Raw genomic sequence first — 17,984 nt, 5'->3', positions numbered from 1 at the left:
AAATCCCAAACTGAACCAAATAAACCAGTTGGGTGACTGAGTTACCGTCATAGGCACTGATGAGGCAACACAAGCAAACATTGGTGGACACCTGTTGAAATTGAGGGCTTTTGTGTTCAATTATTTTGTCGAGACACTGCTTCCTTTAATTTAGATGAGTAAGAAGTTTATTAGCAATAGGGTATTTTGGAATTCAAAAGACAGTATATGTACTATTTCATTCAAATGTATGCCTATTGTGTCAATTTGCCCACAATAGAAAAACATCATGACAGAACTAGTGAATGCATATAGAACAAACAATAGAGAGAAAGGGGTCAACAACTCTTTATAGAGAGAATACTGTTTAATACGTGGATCAGCATCATTTGAGTAATACAAAATACACATTTCAATACAATTGATTGGCGAGACTGTACCGAATTATATACATTGCAAAATAAAACACATGTAGTACATGATATAAATACTGTGACATGTACAATAAAGCACATCAATACACACTGTGCATGACTCATGAGAACATGTTATTTTATAGATTTTCACTAGTAAAAAGTTTCTGATAAAAAAATGCACATGTAAACCACATATATAATGTAATAACATGTAGTAAGTGTATTATGTGAGTTAAGCACGTTATGGCATTGTTATGTCAGAGGAACCCTGTTGTCTTTGGCCCATTTCCTCAGAGCTCTGATGATGTACTCCACCTGGGTGTTCTGTGTGCTCCTCAACAGGGGCAGCACCTCCTTCAGGGTTTCCCTGTGGAACCACAGACAATGGTTATTAGTGATGGGAAGTTAGGAACAGGTCATATTGTACAATGGCAATTTTTTCATTACATTACCATAACGGTTGTTTATAAAGTTAAAATGAAAGTGCTTGAATCACAAAAGTCACACTTCACCGTGAAATGTAAATTACTCAAGGTACAAAAATGATGTGCCAAAACATCTCTGTGGAGGACATGGTTTTCATATTTGATGTGTTGGTGACAACTCTAACACAGACAAGTGTTGGTATCAAAATTGGACTAAAGACTAAGAAACTTAGCCAATACTTACTTTGGCTCTCTGCCTGCCAGTATGAGCTGGAAGATTCCGACACAGGCCCCTCTCTTGCCCTCCCAGTAGTTGGAGTCGGGATCCAGTTTCTCCAGAGTATCGAATGCTTTGGCTGCCCAGTAGAACTGACCCATCTGAAAGCACAGACAGAGCAACATTTAATTGCACTGAAAATTGAGGAAGCTTGGTCTTTGCTAATCTCATCCCCAGTCTATTGTGGAGGAAGTCTGGTGCAGGAGATTAAGCCATTGCTGACTTGTGGTTAGCCTGGAAACTAAGTTCGTAGTGAGCCTCACCTTATAGCAGTCGTTGGCAATGAGTTGTAGGAGGCTGAAGGAGTCTGGCGAAGCCCCCATCTTCAGATACAGCTCCCAGGCTAGCCGGCCTTTCTGGTTCATGATGTCTGAGCGAGAGGAGAGACAACACTATTTAGATAATATATTTATTCAAATGAATTTGTGATATATTTCGTTTCTTAGATCATGTATGTAGATATCGTATTGATGTAAAGGTATTGAAATTGTATCGACGACAAATGGATAATGTATTTCAGACTGGATACATACAGCAGCGAGTCAGCCAGCTCAGATATACATAGTCAGTCTTCATCTTCTCACCCTGGATCAGCAGAAATATCTGAGTCCAATATAAAAGAATGTTAGAACATGAACTTTGAACTGAGTCAATACATTACTCATGCAAGCAGTAATGCATTTTTCTATGTTGACAGGATGTACCTCCTCTGCTTCTTTGTAGTTTCCCAAGGCAGCTTTGGCCTGGGCATAGTTGAAATTGAATGTATCCTCTGTATAGAAGTAACTCTGTTAATGACAAACCAAAAATAAACAAACAGAAATAATGCTCACCTCCATTCCAAGTATACATGTTATTTCCACACCAATCCATAAATATGTCAAGCACTCAAATGCAAAGGAAAAGAAAGTGATTGAGTACGTGTGTGCAAACATGCCTATGTGGTGTACTGTCCTAGTGCTACATGCTTTGGGCCATGCAAACCTTGACTGAGTTGAGGTAGATGAGAACGTCTTCAAACTGCCTCAGAAGGAAGAAACAGGAAGCCATACACTGTCTTCCAGGTATGGTGTCTGAGGAGAGTGAGATACAGACAGTGAGAGAAAGACACACATGCTCACTCACATGCAGACATACACACAAGCTAACTCCTAGCTTCTTGGTTGAGTCGCTTTAGATTCATTCATTCACCTTACCGCATTCGCTGGCTGAGCCTCCGACCAGCTGGAAGAACTGTTGAGCGATCTTCAGGTGATCCCTCTGCAGCAGAGTTACCGGCAGGGACGAGGAGGAGGGAATAGAGACTGCTAGTCAGTCAGTCAGATTTCATATCAGTGATGATCTACTATACCAGATTTATAAGACATTCCTAATCTACTCAGACATTTCTACTGTGTGGTCCTAGGGGGTTTTTGGGTAGTTTGTCAAACACTTACTCACCGATCCAATTTCTTGACCCAAAGCAGCATTCACCACTCCTTTCAAAATGTACTCCTTAAAGAAATACATTTTGTTAAGACACTGCATGTATGCTATTAAGGCTTTAGTCTTTAAACAACGAGACTTCCTCTGCTTATGACACCTGATAATGTGAAACTATTACTATTTCTACCTGTGGTGTGGTTGGCTCCAAGTCTTTTATGAGGGTGTAAGCCTCTTGAACATCATCTGAAACAAAGATGCACATTATTGATGACAAAATAGCCATTCAACTTTTCAATGTTAGGATTAGGATTCAAAGACAACCACCAGTGGCTAAGACCCACCTTGTCTGAGGTAATAGATGACCAGGTTCAACCGAGCCTCAGAGATGACATCAATCAACGGGGGCAGCACCTGCAACGCACCCTCCCCACCACGAAACACCACCTGGGGTGATAGAGGTCAAAGGTTATAGAGCATGGGGGTCACTGTCATGCAAACACAGTCACACAACAGAGGTGGTGGAACAGCTTACCAGGTTATGCCGGATAAGCTCCTTAGCAAACTCAAAGGAGCAGGAGGAGATGTCTATGAGGTTCTTTAACTCAGCCTGAGGGAGAAAAAAACAAATTGAACCACACTATGTATTGCTGTACGTGACAAGTGTAGGCATAAACAGCGACTGTGGATGTCAGGCAAACACGTGTAGATGCACGACAGTCTGTTTTGACCGTTGACGCATACGGAGTTGCTTTACCTCGGCTGCCTTGCCGTTGTACAGCCTGAAGTGGTTGCAGGCCTTGAGGTTGAGAGCGATGGTGGATTCAGGAATACTCTGCAGATACACAGCCAACACCTCTTGGGAAACATCATAGTAGTCCAACTTGTAGTAGCACAGCGCTACGTACACGTTAAGAGCCAGGAAATCTCTGGAGTTAAAAGGAAAAAATAATATATATATTTTTTTTAACGGTAAATATGGTAAAACATCCAATAGCTAGTCCCATAGCTCACACTGCGTTCTTGAATAGAAGTCCTTGTGAATCTTTCTCTCTTGCTTTTTGACTGCACCGTCCAATATAATACACCCTCTTTCTCCACTGCAAAATAACTATAGCCGTCTCCCTCCATCTTCTTGTCTCAACACAAGAAAATGTGTCCTTGCAATTTTATAATACTTCATCCTAAATATATGGCTTATAGTATGTTTACTGTATATAGTTATAAGAATTTACAGTAAAATTGATACTGACTCATTCAGACAATACTAGTGGGACCACTGTAATCTTGCATATGAGGGATTTGTGGGACTATGCTCTTGCCTATCAGTGATTTTGATGAAGGGACATGGGAGAATAGCCCAGTATAAGTACCTATTCTGTAGCAAGATGCGTTTGTAGATGTCGATGGCCTCCTGGTAGTGTGATCTCATGTAGTGGATGGAGGCCAGGCTCAGCTGGTCCTCAGTCACATCCTCCAGGTTCTGGTGGAAACCCATCAGCTTCTTCTCATCGTTGAACTGGGAACAGAGAGGAAAGGCATGGTTGGTTTGTCTACTGGATTGTTATTACACAAGTAGGTGCTCCTCACAGTACCATTACAAAGAAAGAAAAAAAAGTACACTGAACAAAAATATAAACATGTAAAGTGTTGGTCCCATGTTTCATGAGCTGAAATAAAAGATCCCAGAAATTTTCCATATGCACAAATAGCTTATTTCGCTCAAATTTTGTGTACAAATTTGTTTACATCCCTGTTGGTGAGCATTTCTCCTTTGCCAACACAATCCATCCACCTGACAGGTGTGGCATATCAAAAAGCTGATTAAACAGCATGATCATTACACAGGTGCACCTTGTGCTGTGGACAATAAAAGTACATCCTGAAATGTGCAGTTTTGTCACACAACACAATGCCACAGATGTCTAAAGTGTTTGAGGGAGTGTGTAATTGGCGAGCTGTTGCCAGAGAATTGAATGTTCATTTCTCTACCATAAGCCGCCTCCAATATAATTTGAGAATTTGACCGTATGTCCAACCGGTCTCACAACCGTTGTGTGGGAGAGTGGTTTGCTGATGTCAATGTTGTCAACAGAGTGCTCCATGGTGGCAGTGGAGTTATGGTATGCGCAGGCATAAGCTACGGACAACGAACACAATTGCATTTTATCGATGGCAATTTTAATGCACAGAGATAATGTGACGAGATCCTGAGCCCCATTGTTGTGCTATTCATCCGCCGCCATCACCTCATGTTTCAGCACGGCCCCATGTCGCAAGGATCTGTACACAATTCCTGGAAGCTGAAAATGTCCCAGTTCTTCCATGGCCTGCATACTCACCAGATGTCACCCAATGAGCATGTTTGTGATGCTCTGGATCGACGTGTACGACAGCGTGTTCCAGTTCGCGCCCATATCCAACAACTTCGCACAGCCATTGAAGAGGAGTGGGACAACATTCCACAGGACACAATCAACAGCCTGATCAACTCTATGTGAAGGAGATGTGTCGCGCTGCATGAGGCAAATGGTGGTCACATCAGATACTGACTGGTTTTCTGATCCACGCCCTCACCTTTAAGGTATCTGTAACCAACAGATGCATATCTGTATTCCCAGTCATGTTAGGGCCAAATTAATTTATTTCAATTGACTGATTTCCTTATATGAACTGTAACTCAGTAAAATCTTTGAGATTGTTGCATGTTGCGTTTATATTTTTGTTCAGTATAAGTACTGACACTTGGGAATTGTGTAAAACATGATTTTATGCAACTGTTAGAGCTGAGCGATTCATCGAAATGTCAGTTATTTTTCAGTCTTTAAACAACTAATTGACCGATGTTGGTTCAATTATTTGAAAACCATTTTGTGCTCAATGCGCAGTTTCTCCAGAGATAAATTAAATCAAGCCCAAACTGTACGATGTAGTAAGGGGTTGTAGTTTCCAAAAGGCCAATATTCTACATAATTACTGCATTTTCAGTGCTAAACTAACTACAATGTCCATAATCCATTGCGTGCCTACTTGTCTGGTCTGAGACGGAGAGAAGAGACAGAAGAACATGTGATCGAGAGGGATAGAGAGCAGTTGCTCTGTGACTTATCTCTACCTGAAAATACATGATCTATGATTGATAATTGGTATTCAGCAGTCATAAAAGTATGCCTTATTTACTTTGAAGAACTACTAAAATAGTTTTGTCAGACAGCATAGGTAGCAGCTCTATTGTGATGAGACGATGACTTGGAATGAAATAATAGTCATCAAATAGGCCTAAAACAAATGTAATATACACAACAACTGAAATATTTTATTAAAGTAATGTGAATAAATGATGGTTAATAAGTGATAAACAGTAATGGGCAGTCACTATCATCATGGGATTTACACTAATTGTTTGATTCTGTGTTGTTACAGCATTAAAACCCACATAATGAATAGTGCATTTAATGTCTAGGGAAAAAAAGTGTTGAAATCAAAAACTGTTATTATTTTTGAAATAATCTAACCGAAACCGAACTAAAAAGCTTAGCACAAGCAACTGTCCAGAAACAAAAAAGAAAGAAAGAATGATGAGAAATACACATTAACATATTAAAGAATACAGAAAGGGAACAGTTCTGACCTTATGAGCCAGGTGGAAGAGCATGCGATTCTGAAGTGCACACTTTGGAGCTACAGGAGAAGAAAAAAAGGGAATACCTTATCGACTAGGGCAAGAAACAGTAGGATGAAAAACTACAAAACATTTTTGCTTAATACTCACCCTTGTTTGCAGCCTCCTCTGCCTCTCTGTAGAGCCCTAGGAAAAACTGAGTGCAGGCCAGATACACCCACACCTCCCCTGGTTCTTCTAACCGGAGTGTCAAGGCCCTGTACTCCTGTCATTGAAATAAATACACATACACCACCATTTAAAAGTTTGGGGTCACTTAGAAATGTACTTGTTTTTGAAAGAAAAGCAATTTTTTTGTCCATTAAAATAACATAAAATTCATCAGAAATACGGTGTAGACATTGTTAATGTTGTAAATGACTATTGTAGCTGGAAACAGCTGATTTTGAATGGAATATCTACATATGCATACAGAGACCCATTATCAGCAACCATCACTCATGTGTTCCAATGGCACATTGTGATAGCTAATCCAAGTTGATCATTTTAAAAGGCTAATTGATCATTAGAAAACCCTTTTGCAATTATGTTAGCACAGCTGAAAACTGTTGTTCTAATTAAAGAAGCAATAAAACTGGCCTTCTTTAGACTAGTTGAGTATCTGGAGCATCAGCATTTGTGGGTTTGATTACAGGCTCAAAATGGCCAGAAACAAAGTACTTTCTTTGGAAACTCGTCAGTCTATTCTTGTTCTGAGAAATTGAGGCTATTCCATGTGAGAAATTGCCAAGAAACTGGAGATATCGTACAACGCTGTCTACTACTCCCTTCACAGAACAGCGAAAACTGGCTCTAACTAGAATAGAAAGAGGAGTGGGATGGCCCCGGTGCACAACTGAGCAAGAGGACAAGTACATTAGTGTCTAGTTTGAGAAACAGACGCCTCACAAGTCCTCAACTGGCAGCTTCATTAAATAGCACCCGCTAAACACCAGTCTCAATGTCAACAGTGAAGAGGTGACTCCGGGATGCTGGCCTTCTAGGCAGAGTTCCTTTGTCCAGTGTCTGTTCTTTTGCCCATTTTAATATTTTATTTTTATTGGCCAGTCTGAGATATGGCTTTTCCTTTGCAACTTTGCCTAGAGACTGGTGTTTTGCGGGTACTATTTAATGAAGCTGCCAGTTGAGGACTTGTGAGGCGTCTGTTTCTCAAACTAGACACTAATGTACTTGTCCTCTTGCTCAGTTGTGCACCGAGGCCTCCCACTCTTTCTATTCTAGTTAGAGCCAGTTTTTGCTGTTCTGAGAAGGGAGTAGTACACAGCGTTGTACGAGATCTTCAGTTTCTTGGCAATTTCTCACATGGAATAGCCTTCATTTCTCAGAACAAGAATAGACTGACGAGTTTCAGAAGAAAGTTCTTTGTTTCTAGCCATTTTGAGCCTAATCGAACCCACAAATGCTCATGCTCCAGATACTTAGCTAGTCTAAAGAAGGCCAGTTTTATTGTTTCTTTAATTAGAACAGTTTTCAGCTGTGCTAACATAATTGCAAAAGGGTTTTCTAATGATCAATTAGCCTTTCAAAATGATACATTTGGATTAGCTAACACAACGTGCCATTGGAACACAGGAGTGATGGTTGCTGATAATGGGTCTTTGTATGCCTATGTAGATATTCCATTTTAAAAAAATCATCCGTTTCCAGTTACAATAGTCATTTACAACATTAACAAGGTCTACACTGTATTTCTGATCAATTTGATGTTATTTTAATGGACAAAAAATATGCTTTTCTTTCAAAAACAAGGACATTTCTACGTGAACCTAAACTTTTGAACGGTAGTGTGTGTGTCAAATAGAGCATTGTAAAAATAGCTTTTTTTTCAGACAAGAATGATTTTGACTGAACACACACCTACCTCCATTGCTCTCTTGTAATCACCCAAGTGAAAGGCACAGTAGCCAATCCAAAGGTCTGCATGCTCCTCTTTTTCTCCAGCATCTCGCTGAAACTGGAAGAAGACAAAGCAACACATCAACAGTAGGACTCAGTGCTCTCGCTCTCACACGCACCTATGCAACTGTAATAAGGAAACAGAAAGACATAGACAGCGCAATATCAAGAATGAGAAAGGGGAATGTTGAGAGGACACAGGACTTTCACAGATCTTCTGTCATATTTATTACAGAGTTGCTCATCATTCATTTGCTGATTGCACATGACAGATGGCTACATGAGTTCCTATCTGGCTACCTCTAACAGAGTTTGTGCCCCAAGGTAGTCTCTCTGGTTGAGGTATTCCTCCAGGCGAGGGCTCTTCTTGGCTTTGTTTTTCTTCTTCTTCTCACTGACGCTAGCTGCAGAATCTCTACCTACTGCTGGCTTCACCCGGGACAGAATCTGGATGGATGTGACAAGGAAGAGAATCCTTTTTGTGGACATGACAGCTGGCAATTTGTTTACTAAAGCGGGAATCAAACAATATTTGCACATTTGGTAAGATAGACAGTCATGTTTTAATGGATGTCGTGCAGCTATAGCAGTTATCCTGTTAAACTAGCTAACTGCCATTACTTTAAAATGAACCTCGTCACATATCACAGATAGGTGAAATAGACTTTGGTTTGGTAGCTGGAAAGCGACAATGATTAATCTAGAAAGCTAACTAGCTAACGTGAACTATATAGCAAGACTTTTAGCTAACCAACAAGTTACGCAACTAGTAGGCTAACTTGTAAGACTTACCATGACGGCACAGCAGTTACTCTTGCATAATGTCACCCACTGTTCAGTGTGGAGAAATTGATTATAGCTAGATAACACTAACGTAAATTAGTTACACGTTAGCTAACGTTATTACTATTATAACTTTTCTTGCTAGAACTAGCTTAGCTGTCTGTCTGGCTAACAGTGAACCAACAGATACGAAAACAAAAGACAACTCTTCGCTATCTAAAATTGTAATCAAAGAATAGCATGAATAAGGTGAACGAAGAGCATCAAACTAGCTAATGTTAGCCACTAGCTAATGAAACAGCTGACTGTGATTTCCTTGCAGTGTGAGGATTACGCTTGTGTTGCCTAGCAACGTCGTGCATCCTCTTCTTCACTTCAGGATCACATGTCGAAATGCAAATTGAACTCTGGATTGAGCCCCTTTGTCGCGCATGTTGGATAATAACATTACCAGAAAATAAAAAAAAGTGCCACATAGCATTGAAATACAGTGGTTTCGTTATGTCTTCAGAACAGCCCCAGTGGCCTAATGGATAAGGCACTGGCCTCCTAAGCCAGGGATTGTGGGTTCGAGTCCCATCTGGGGTGATAATATTTTCACCCAGAAACATTGTAACGTGTATTCAGTCTTGCCTGACAAGTGCACATAGAATGCTGTTCATGTCATTTAAATGTAGCCAATTTAGTGTCACACCCCTAGCAAGATCATTAGTTGGAGTCAGGTGTGTTAGCTGGGGCAAAAGTGTGACACCAATCAGGCCAGAGTTGCCCAGGCCCGCTATATATAGATATAATGCCTGATCCATAATCTAGCCACCCCAAGGAAATCTTTATGGTCACAAGGCCAAATAGGATCAAATCAGTCAAGAACTTTCTACAGCCAACCTGTTCTGCACAAATTCACATCACAGGAGTCAACTGTCTTTTATTCACCTTTAAAGCTAGAATCCTTAATTGAAACAATAAGCGTTGTAATAGTTGGAACTAAGCTCATTAGCCATTTGTAAATGATATTCTTCAAGAAACAAAATGGGTATTTATCATTCAATGCAGCAACTAATGATTCGATCTTTAAATATCAATTTTAAACTGAACAGTCAATATAACATTTGTATGGATTTCTGGAGTCACCATTGTGACGCAGTGGTTGAGTGTTGAAGGCCAAACTGAAGACACCACAAGAGTAGATGACAGAATTTCATCTGTCAATGCAAAAAAAACAATATAATAAACCCATGTATTTGTAAATCGCCCTCACCCCAAGAAAAATAGACAAGTTTAAAAACAATAAGCCAAGTTTATTGACATCACTGTTTACAGCACAGCTTTTGACTCGAGTGATTGACACCACTTAGGACCAATCGGCAGAGGCACCACCCCACTCGGTAGCCTGGGCGGTGGGGGCAGCGGACCAATCCTCTGTGGCGGGCTGGGCACTCCAATCCTCTGTAGGAATACAATCATGCGTGTGACAATACAATCAAACCATTTAGTATACAGACATTTCCACAGTCAAGAGAAATTGTGTTTCTCCCGACAGGATCCGCAGTGAGGATTTGAGGCTTCACTACAGGTTTATGAGAGAACTACTCTACCCCTCTGTGTTGGTCATATAGGACATTTTAGGTCCTAGATGGGCAAAAAAGGGGCAATACTAATTTACTTTCAGTAGAACTTACCAGCAAAGCCTTCAGCTGCAGCTGGGGCCTTGGAAGGAGCAGCGGCTGAAAAGGAGAATTAAACGAAGTTTGAGTCAAATGTATTCCGGTAGCCATTTTGTTTTGTGATTGTCAAAATGTGCTACTCCATCCACCTTTGCATTTGTGGCCTCCACTCCTGTGTATTCATCGCTTACCCTCGGTGAAGCTCTTACCCTCAATGCCAGCAGGGAACTGCTGGATGGGCACAGAGGGTACTGCCACTCCCTCGGACCAGTCGGCCACCTCGGGCTGGGCGAAGTCGGCCGTGGGGGCGGTCCACTCGCCCTGGAACTCCTCCTTGCCAACAGCCTTCTCTGCCGCGGCCTGCTCCTCCTTCTCAATCTGGAACAGGAGGAAGAGGTTACAAATTAGGGATGTGACGTCACAGGTATATGGATTCTTAGCGCAAGCATACAACACCACATCATCCCAAGCATATTTTGCTTCAAGTTGTTCCATCACTGATTGAGACGAGTCAGTTACTGTTTCAGACTGCCATCTCACCCACAGTGATGGTTTTACTATTCCCTTCCAACGACAACTCACCCAGTCACTGACCGGACAATGCAAGTGCTTTTAGAAGGGGAATGTGCATTTGAGGTCTCTGAATAGCTACACGGTGAGTAGGTGTTTGTTCCAGTCCAGCACCAACACATCCGATTCAATTAAATCGTGGTCAAGACAGAGGACCATGATTAGTTAAGTTGTATCAAACAATTAGTGCAGGACTAGAACAAAAACTGCAAACACACAGCTTTCCGTGACCAGTTGAAAACCCCTGGTATAAACAGTGTGTGAACCATAGCATCCCAGTATGTCAGTTACCTCCTCTGGATCTCTGTAGAAGTAAAGATCAGGCATGACCTCCCAGGGGTGTTCCCTGGAGATGGTGCCCCTCATCCGCAGCACCTCCCTGGACAGCATCCACCACATCAGACCAACAGAGTGGTGGCCCTGGAACACAACAGACAACAGTCAGTTAGACCTAGGGTTGTATAGTAAGTCACTGATGATTATATGCACCGGCAACAGTCAGTCATACAGAGACAAAGGCCATCAACAGAATTGATCAGTCTAAACTAATAGAATTGGTTAGTGGATCAACTGATACCCAGTAAAAACATGACTACATGGGAGGGCGTCTTCGACTACTGACGAGGAAGGGCAAAGGAAACTCCCTAGGAAGGAAGAGTCCCCGTAGGGTTCATGGTTGTGGCTCAGGTCACTATCAAACTCCAGTCATGGGGCAGCAGCCCTACTGATGTTAGCGAAAACCCGGCCGGATCACTCTGGCACACTTCCGACACCTGAACACAGACATCAGACCGTGTCAGGCTTTAATTGTGTGCTGCATATTTCCATCAGTTGACCAATATATTAGCAGAAGTTCCCATCTACCCTTTCACTTTGAGGAAACACCATTGGGGACAAAACTGATATGATAGGTTGTTCAAGTAGTTCTCTTATTCATTCACACATATATAGACACACACACAAATAAAAATGTGAGACCACACCATACATCTGTAGTCTATGGCCTGTCTGTACCTTGTTGTTGCAGGGGATGGCGATGTCCACATATCTGAGGGGAGAGTCAGTGTTGCACATGGCGATGGTGGGGATGTTGACGTAGGAGGCCTCAGTCAGGGGCTGGTGGTCGGCACGTGGGTCTGTCACGATCAGGAGGCGGGGCTCACGGAAAGCAGCCTGGATCTGATTGGTGAAGGTTCCGGGGGTAAAACGACCGTGGAAGGTGGTGGCGCCGGTGGCGGAAGCAAACTTCAGCACAGCCCTCTGGTCGGAGGAGAACGGGGAGTGGAGTTAGTGGATTGGCTAACAAGCAGGAGGTGACTCAGTCAAGAATATAACTTAGCAGTAATATGGTATGTTTGGTTGTGGCTCAGGTCACTATCAAACTCCAGTCATGGGGCAGCAGCCCTACTGATGTTAGCGAAAACCCGGCCGGATCACTCTGGCACACTTCCGACACCCGAACACAGACGTCACAGTGCCAGGCTTTAACATGTTTGGGCTAGGGGGCAGTATTGAGAATTTTGGAAAAAATGTGCCCATTTTTAACTGCCTCCTACACCAACTCAGAAGCTAGAATATGCATATTATTGTTCAGGTTTGGATAGAAAACACCCTAAAGTTTCTAAAACTGTTTGAATGGTGTCTGTGTATAACAGAACTCCTATGGCAGGCAAAAACCTGACAAGGTTTCATGCAGGAAGTACCCTGTCTGACAAGGAGTCGTGCGTCTTGCATCTGTTTATTGAAAAGTAAGGATCTTAGCTGTAACGTGACAATTCCCAGGGCTCCGATAGGCTCTCAGAACCCGGGAAATACCTGAAGGTTGACGAGGCAGCCTCAGGCTGAAACACATTATCGCCTTTGGTAAGTGGCGGATCAGAGGACCTTTGAATGAGGCGCGTGCACGATTCGCTCCTGAGGAGAAATTTAATTCGGCTGTTTAGGCTCATTGCATATTCCCGGTCGGAATATTATCGCTTTTCTACGAGATAAATGGCATAAAAATTGGTTTTAAACAGCGGTTGACATGCTTCGAAGTACGGTAATGGAATATTTAGACATTTTTTGTCACGCCAATGCGCCATGCGCGAGACCGTGATGTAGCATTCTGATAGTGTCTAGAACTCACGAACAAAACGTCGCTGTTTGGATATAACGATGGATTATTTGGGACCAAACCTACATTTGTTATTGAAGTAGAAGTCCTGGCAGTGTATTCTGACGAAGAACAAGCAAGGTAAGAACATTTTTCTTATAGGAAATGTGATTTTGGTGGAGGCTGACCTGGGTGGGTGTCTAAATAGCTAGCCCTGTGATGCCGGGCTATGTACTTAGATTATTGCAAAATGTGCTTCATCCGAAAAGCTATTTTAAAATCGGACATAGCGAGTGCATAGAGGAGTAATGTATCTATAATTCTTAAAATAATTGTTATGCTTTTTGTGAACGTTTATCGTGAGTAATTTAGCAAACTGTTAGTAAATTCCCCGGAAGTTTGCGGGGGTTATGCTTTTTCTGAACGTCACATGCTAATGTAAAAAGCTGTTTTTTGATATAAATATGAACTTGATTGAACAGACATGCATGTATTGTATAACACAATGTCCTAAGTGTGTCGTCTGATGAAGATCATAAAAGGTTAGTGCTGCATTTAGCTGTGGTTTGGGTTTATGTGACATGATATGCTAGCTTGAAAAATGGGTGTCTGATTATTTCTGGCTGGGCACTCTGCTGACATAATCTAATGTTTTGCTTTCGTTGTAAAGCCTTTTTGAAATCGGACAGTGTGGTTAGATTAACGAGATTCTTGTCTTTAAATAGCTGTAAAATAGTCATATGTTTGAGAAATTGAAGTAATAGTATTTCAAACGATTCAAAAATCGCGCCACTGGATTTCAGTGGCTGTTACGTAGGTGGGACGAGTTCGTCCCACATGCGCCAGAGAGGTTAATTGTGTGCTATTTAGCTAGTCACCCACAATTACATCAGGCCAACTGAGCTGACCAAGGTAATGTTCATTAGACCACACCAGTAAATAAAAATGTTTCTTATTGGACAAGTATAGATAGTACCTCTCCTCTTTAGACTGTTCACTTCCATTTTGTACCTCCTGAACATAACCCAAGAGAAACTCTGGACCCTCGTATATGTCAGGTGAGCTAGCAGTGGGGGTCTCACCTGTCCAGTGTTCCTGGAGGAGATGACGCAGACATCAGCTGGGTTCTCAATGGCCACGATGGCACGGGCAGCCAGCAGCAGCTTCTCCCATGTCTTCTTCAGGTTGATGATGTACACACCTGAGGGGGACAACCAGTTACATTAATTACATGTTGCTACCCGACATGCATACAGCCATAATGTCTACACACATGCTATCCTTTCTCAGGACAATCAATGAAGAAAGACTACCGATTAAAACTGACTGAGGACTGGTGTTTCACCCACACTGAGATCATTATCTATTGGTTAAATGTTTGAGCCAGAGAAAAACATTAAATATTAGGAAGAGATGTCCCATCACTGATTGAGATGAGTCAGTTACGGTTTCAGACTGCCATCTCACCCACAGTGATGGTTTTACTATTCCCTTCCAACGACAACTCACCCAGTCACTGACCGGACAACGCAAGTGCTTTTAGAAGGGGAATGTGTATTTCAGAGGTCTCCCAACTCTGATCCTATAAACTTGTGTGCAGACTATTGTTCCAGCCCAGCACCGACACATCTGATTCAGTGTATCATGTCAAGACTCAAGACCACGAATAGTTGAATTAGGGTATAATAATGCAGGGCTGGAACAAAAGCATTCACATCCTCCAGTCAAAATATGTGCGAGTTCAGGAAGTCTTCAGATCATACAGTGACAAATATCCAGGGATCTCGTATTCTTCCACCCACCATCACTCTTTCTCTTGTACGTGTAGTGCTCCATCTGGAAGTCCATGTTGGTACCTCCCAGGTGGGTCCCGGCTGCCAGGAATTTGAGCACATCCTCCTCCTTCATCTGCAGCACATCCAGACCTCCGGACATCGTGACCACTTTTCCTAAGTTACGAGTTATGTGGAAAAGCTGCAGAGGAAAGAAAAGAGACAGGTGAGACGTTGTATAAAAGGTAGGGAAGCAGAGAATGGTTGCAGTTGGAACTGAGGGGTCATTGTGGCTCAGGTCACTATCAAACTCCAGTCATGGGGCAGCAGCCCTACTGATGTTAGCGAAAACCCGTCCGGATCACTCTGGCACACTTCCGACACCTGAACACAGACATCAGACCGTGTCAGGCTTTAATTGTGTGCTGAACAAACTATCAAGCTGCAATGCTTATAATGATTTAGCGTACTTATACAGGCACTTGTCATGGGGACTTGGCATCCGTTTCTAAAAACAGAATTTACAATTATTACATCAAAATATTGTTGCAGTTCCTTATGAATGACATCTGATCTCAGAGTGATGATCAGCATGCGCATGTGGGGAGGCAGGTAGCCTAGTGGTTAGAGTTGGGCCAGAAGCCGATAGGTCGCTGGATCGAATCCCTGAGCTTACAAGGTAAAATTCTGTTGTTCTGCCACGTGAACAAGGTAGTTAACCCACGGTTCCCTGGTAGGCCGTCATTGTAAATAAGAATTTGTTCTTAACTGACTTGCCTAGTTAAATAAAATAAGTGATGCAATTCATATCAATAAATACAATGTTGCAAAAGAGCATCACACCAAGTTGATACGTGTGAAACTAGTCTGGTTGCATCTATGGATGTTGGCTACTTTAGTTATTAGTATCCAGCTTCCTCAATGGATTTCACGAGCACGCATGGCTAACTAGCTAAGGTTAGTAACGTTCTGGCCTAGCGGGCCTAGCTGTCTAACATGTAATTCGCTATTTACAGCGGTTGTATTTATACGGATATGGGAAACAATCAGACACAACTTCATAGTTGTTCGTAACGACGCTTTAGTATTTGTCTCCGCAACTTTTATCTCAAGAAAATAGTAAATTGTTATCTCACCACGAGACAACGCCGTATGGAGTTCTGTACCTCACGGTAAAAGAGAAAGAGAATCGGAAGTGACGTACTTATATACTGTAAATTCCACCAATCATCTTCCATTTCCTTCTCCAGGATTAATAGTAGAAGCAATTCATAAAAAGGTCGATAGATGGTAGTCAAATCATTTGAGTCTAAAGTGCTATGAGAAAGGGCATAAATTGTGATGGGAAGCAGTTGTTACTTCAAATTCAGTTAAATCTATGATGAAATACTGTAAAGTTCATGCCAAGAGATCATGCCATCACCCTATATAATAATGATTTATTGAACGGCTTTATAGTCATTTTAGTCATTTAGCAGACGCTCTTATCCAGAGCGACTTACAGTAGTGAATGCATACATTTCATACATTTTTTGTCCGTACTGGTCCCCCGTGGGAATCGAACCCACAACCCTGGCGTTGCAAACACCATGCTCTACCAACTGAGCCACACAGGACCGTGTGTCTATTTAAGTCAGTAAAATTATAGGTTGCCATTTTTAGGTACTTATATCTTTGAATATTTTGATGCCATTTCAATTAAGACATTATCCAATTCGGTAATGTTCAAAGGGAATATAAAATCCACTGCTTTGAAATTAAATCAATTCAGGCCACATTATAAGAAAGTGATTAGTTGGTTCAACCACAGCTGGTTCCTGCCTGGGATTAAATACATAATCAGTCAGGAGAGAGAAGAAGAGGAACACTGCAGCCCGCCTGGTTTTCAACCTTCCCAAGTTCTCCCGCTCCTCCGCACAATCCACTGGCTTCCAGTCGAAGCTCGCATCCACTACAAGACCATGGTGCTTGCCTTCGGAGCAGCAAGAGGAACTGCCCCTCCCTACATTCAGGCTATGCTCAAACCCTACACCCCAATCCGAGTACCCCGTTCTGCCACCTCTGGTCTCTTGGCCCTCCCACCCCTATGAGAGGGCAGCTCCCGCTCAGCCCAGTCCAAGCTCTTCTCTGTCCTGGCACCCCAATTATGGAACCAGCTTCCCCCTGAAGCTAGGACAGCTGAGTCCCTGCCCATCTTCCAAAAGCACCTGAAACCCTACCTTTTCAAAGAGTATCAAATAATCCCCTTCCTCACCTCAAGGAAAAGTGTACTTACTCTGCCTGTGTTATGTGGTTGCCCCACCTAGCTATCTTAATATGAATGCACTAACTATAAGTCACTCTGGATAAGTGTAAATGTAGGAAGCAATGAGTCACACAATGAGTCAATATCTGATGGCTGATAATCCACTGAAAGACCAGACTTCTCTGTGAACTCAACCTTACTCTGCTTTTATCGGCCGAGTCGGTTTGCATTATGGATTGGTACTGTGCTCACGGGTGTATGCATTTCTCATGGTTATGCATGTTATTTTAACAGGGGCAACTGTAAAAGTGTGAGAGCAAAGATAGTGGATTGGTGTTTCAAGGAAGATCTGTCCTACTTTGCAAGGAATCTGTGCTGTTAGAGAATACTTGCCAAAGAGCTCATTTAAGAATACATTTACCTGACCTCAGTCTTAGTGACTGTGGCCTTCAGCATATTAGCACATGTCGATCAACCTCTGATCATGTTCCCCCTCTCCCCACATCAGGGAAAGTCAGCTGTGGGGCCGTGTAGCGCAGTGCCTGTCTCTTCCTCAGGACACATGGGCCCCGGTGTTCTGAGGACATGAGCTGTAGCCTGTCATTGTCTGTTATGTCACTGTGGTGTTGCTTTGGAGAGACCAGCGGGCTATACAACAAATTAGGATCAATGAGTTAGCCAGCTAACTTTGATAAGCAATCAGAAATAACTATTGATCTTCTGGTTCATTATAAAAGCTAAACTTAGAGATGTGTTCA

The 17,984-nt window shown here is 42.3% G+C and overlaps 2 protein-coding genes and 2 non-coding genes across 6 annotated transcripts; 1 reads left to right on the top strand and 3 right to left on the bottom strand.

Moving 5' to 3' along the window:
* Positions 1–327: 327 nt before the first annotated feature.
* LOC115178523 (intraflagellar transport protein 56) lies at positions 328–9,217 on the bottom strand. 2 transcript variants are annotated; one of them, XM_029739764.1, is made up of 18 exons: positions 8,890–9,217; positions 8,398–8,544; positions 8,063–8,155; positions 6,292–6,406; positions 6,151–6,200; positions 3,893–4,038; positions 3,277–3,448; positions 3,055–3,129; positions 2,864–2,966; positions 2,710–2,765; positions 2,538–2,591; positions 2,294–2,357; positions 2,082–2,170; positions 1,802–1,885; positions 1,631–1,700; positions 1,361–1,467; positions 1,065–1,198; positions 328–762 (listed from the first exon to the last, which is right to left on the bottom strand). In XM_029739764.1, the coding sequence occupies exons 1-18, from the start codon at positions 8,890–8,892 to the stop codon at positions 648–650; spliced, it is 1,677 nt and encodes a 558-aa protein (XP_029595624.1). In that variant the 5' UTR covers positions 8,893–9,217; the 3' UTR covers positions 328–647. The 2 variants fall into 2 exon arrangements, with proteins under 2 accessions (XP_029595624.1, XP_029595623.1); XM_029739763.1 differs by lacking the exon at positions 8,890–9,217 and having other exon boundaries at positions 8,398–8,871.
* A 178-nt stretch (positions 9,218–9,395) lies between these two features.
* On the top strand, positions 9,396–9,468 carry trnar-ccu (transfer RNA arginine (anticodon CCU)). The gene has a single exon. It is a non-coding gene; the product is annotated as a tRNA-Arg (tRNA).
* A 689-nt stretch (positions 9,469–10,157) lies between these two features.
* LOC115178524 (40S ribosomal protein SA) lies at positions 10,158–16,169 on the bottom strand. 2 transcript variants are annotated; one of them, XM_029739765.1, is made up of 8 exons: positions 16,118–16,169; positions 15,012–15,183; positions 14,292–14,410; positions 12,129–12,374; positions 11,406–11,534; positions 10,736–10,922; positions 10,560–10,604; positions 10,158–10,326 (listed from the first exon to the last, which is right to left on the bottom strand). In XM_029739765.1, exons 2-8 carry the CDS (start codon positions 15,142–15,144, stop codon positions 10,232–10,234), a joined length of 954 nt encoding a protein of 317 aa, XP_029595625.1. In that variant the 5' UTR covers positions 15,145–15,183; positions 16,118–16,169; the 3' UTR covers positions 10,158–10,231. The 2 variants fall into 2 exon arrangements, with proteins under 2 accessions (XP_029595625.1, XP_029595626.1); XM_029739766.1 differs by having other exon boundaries at positions 10,754–10,922.
* LOC115179052 (small nucleolar RNA SNORA26) lies at positions 10,403–10,521 on the bottom strand. Its single transcript, XR_003872815.1, has one exon. It is a non-coding gene; the product is annotated as a small nucleolar RNA SNORA26 (small nucleolar RNA).
* Positions 16,170–17,984: the final 1,815 nt, after the last annotated feature.

Source organism: Salmo trutta, chromosome 38, assembly GCF_901001165.1.
Source record: "Salmo trutta chromosome 38, fSalTru1.1, whole genome shotgun sequence".
In the NCBI taxonomy this organism is placed as follows: Eukaryota; Metazoa; Chordata; class Actinopteri; order Salmoniformes; family Salmonidae; genus Salmo; species Salmo trutta.
This window is presented reverse-complemented; position numbering and strand designations above follow the sequence as displayed.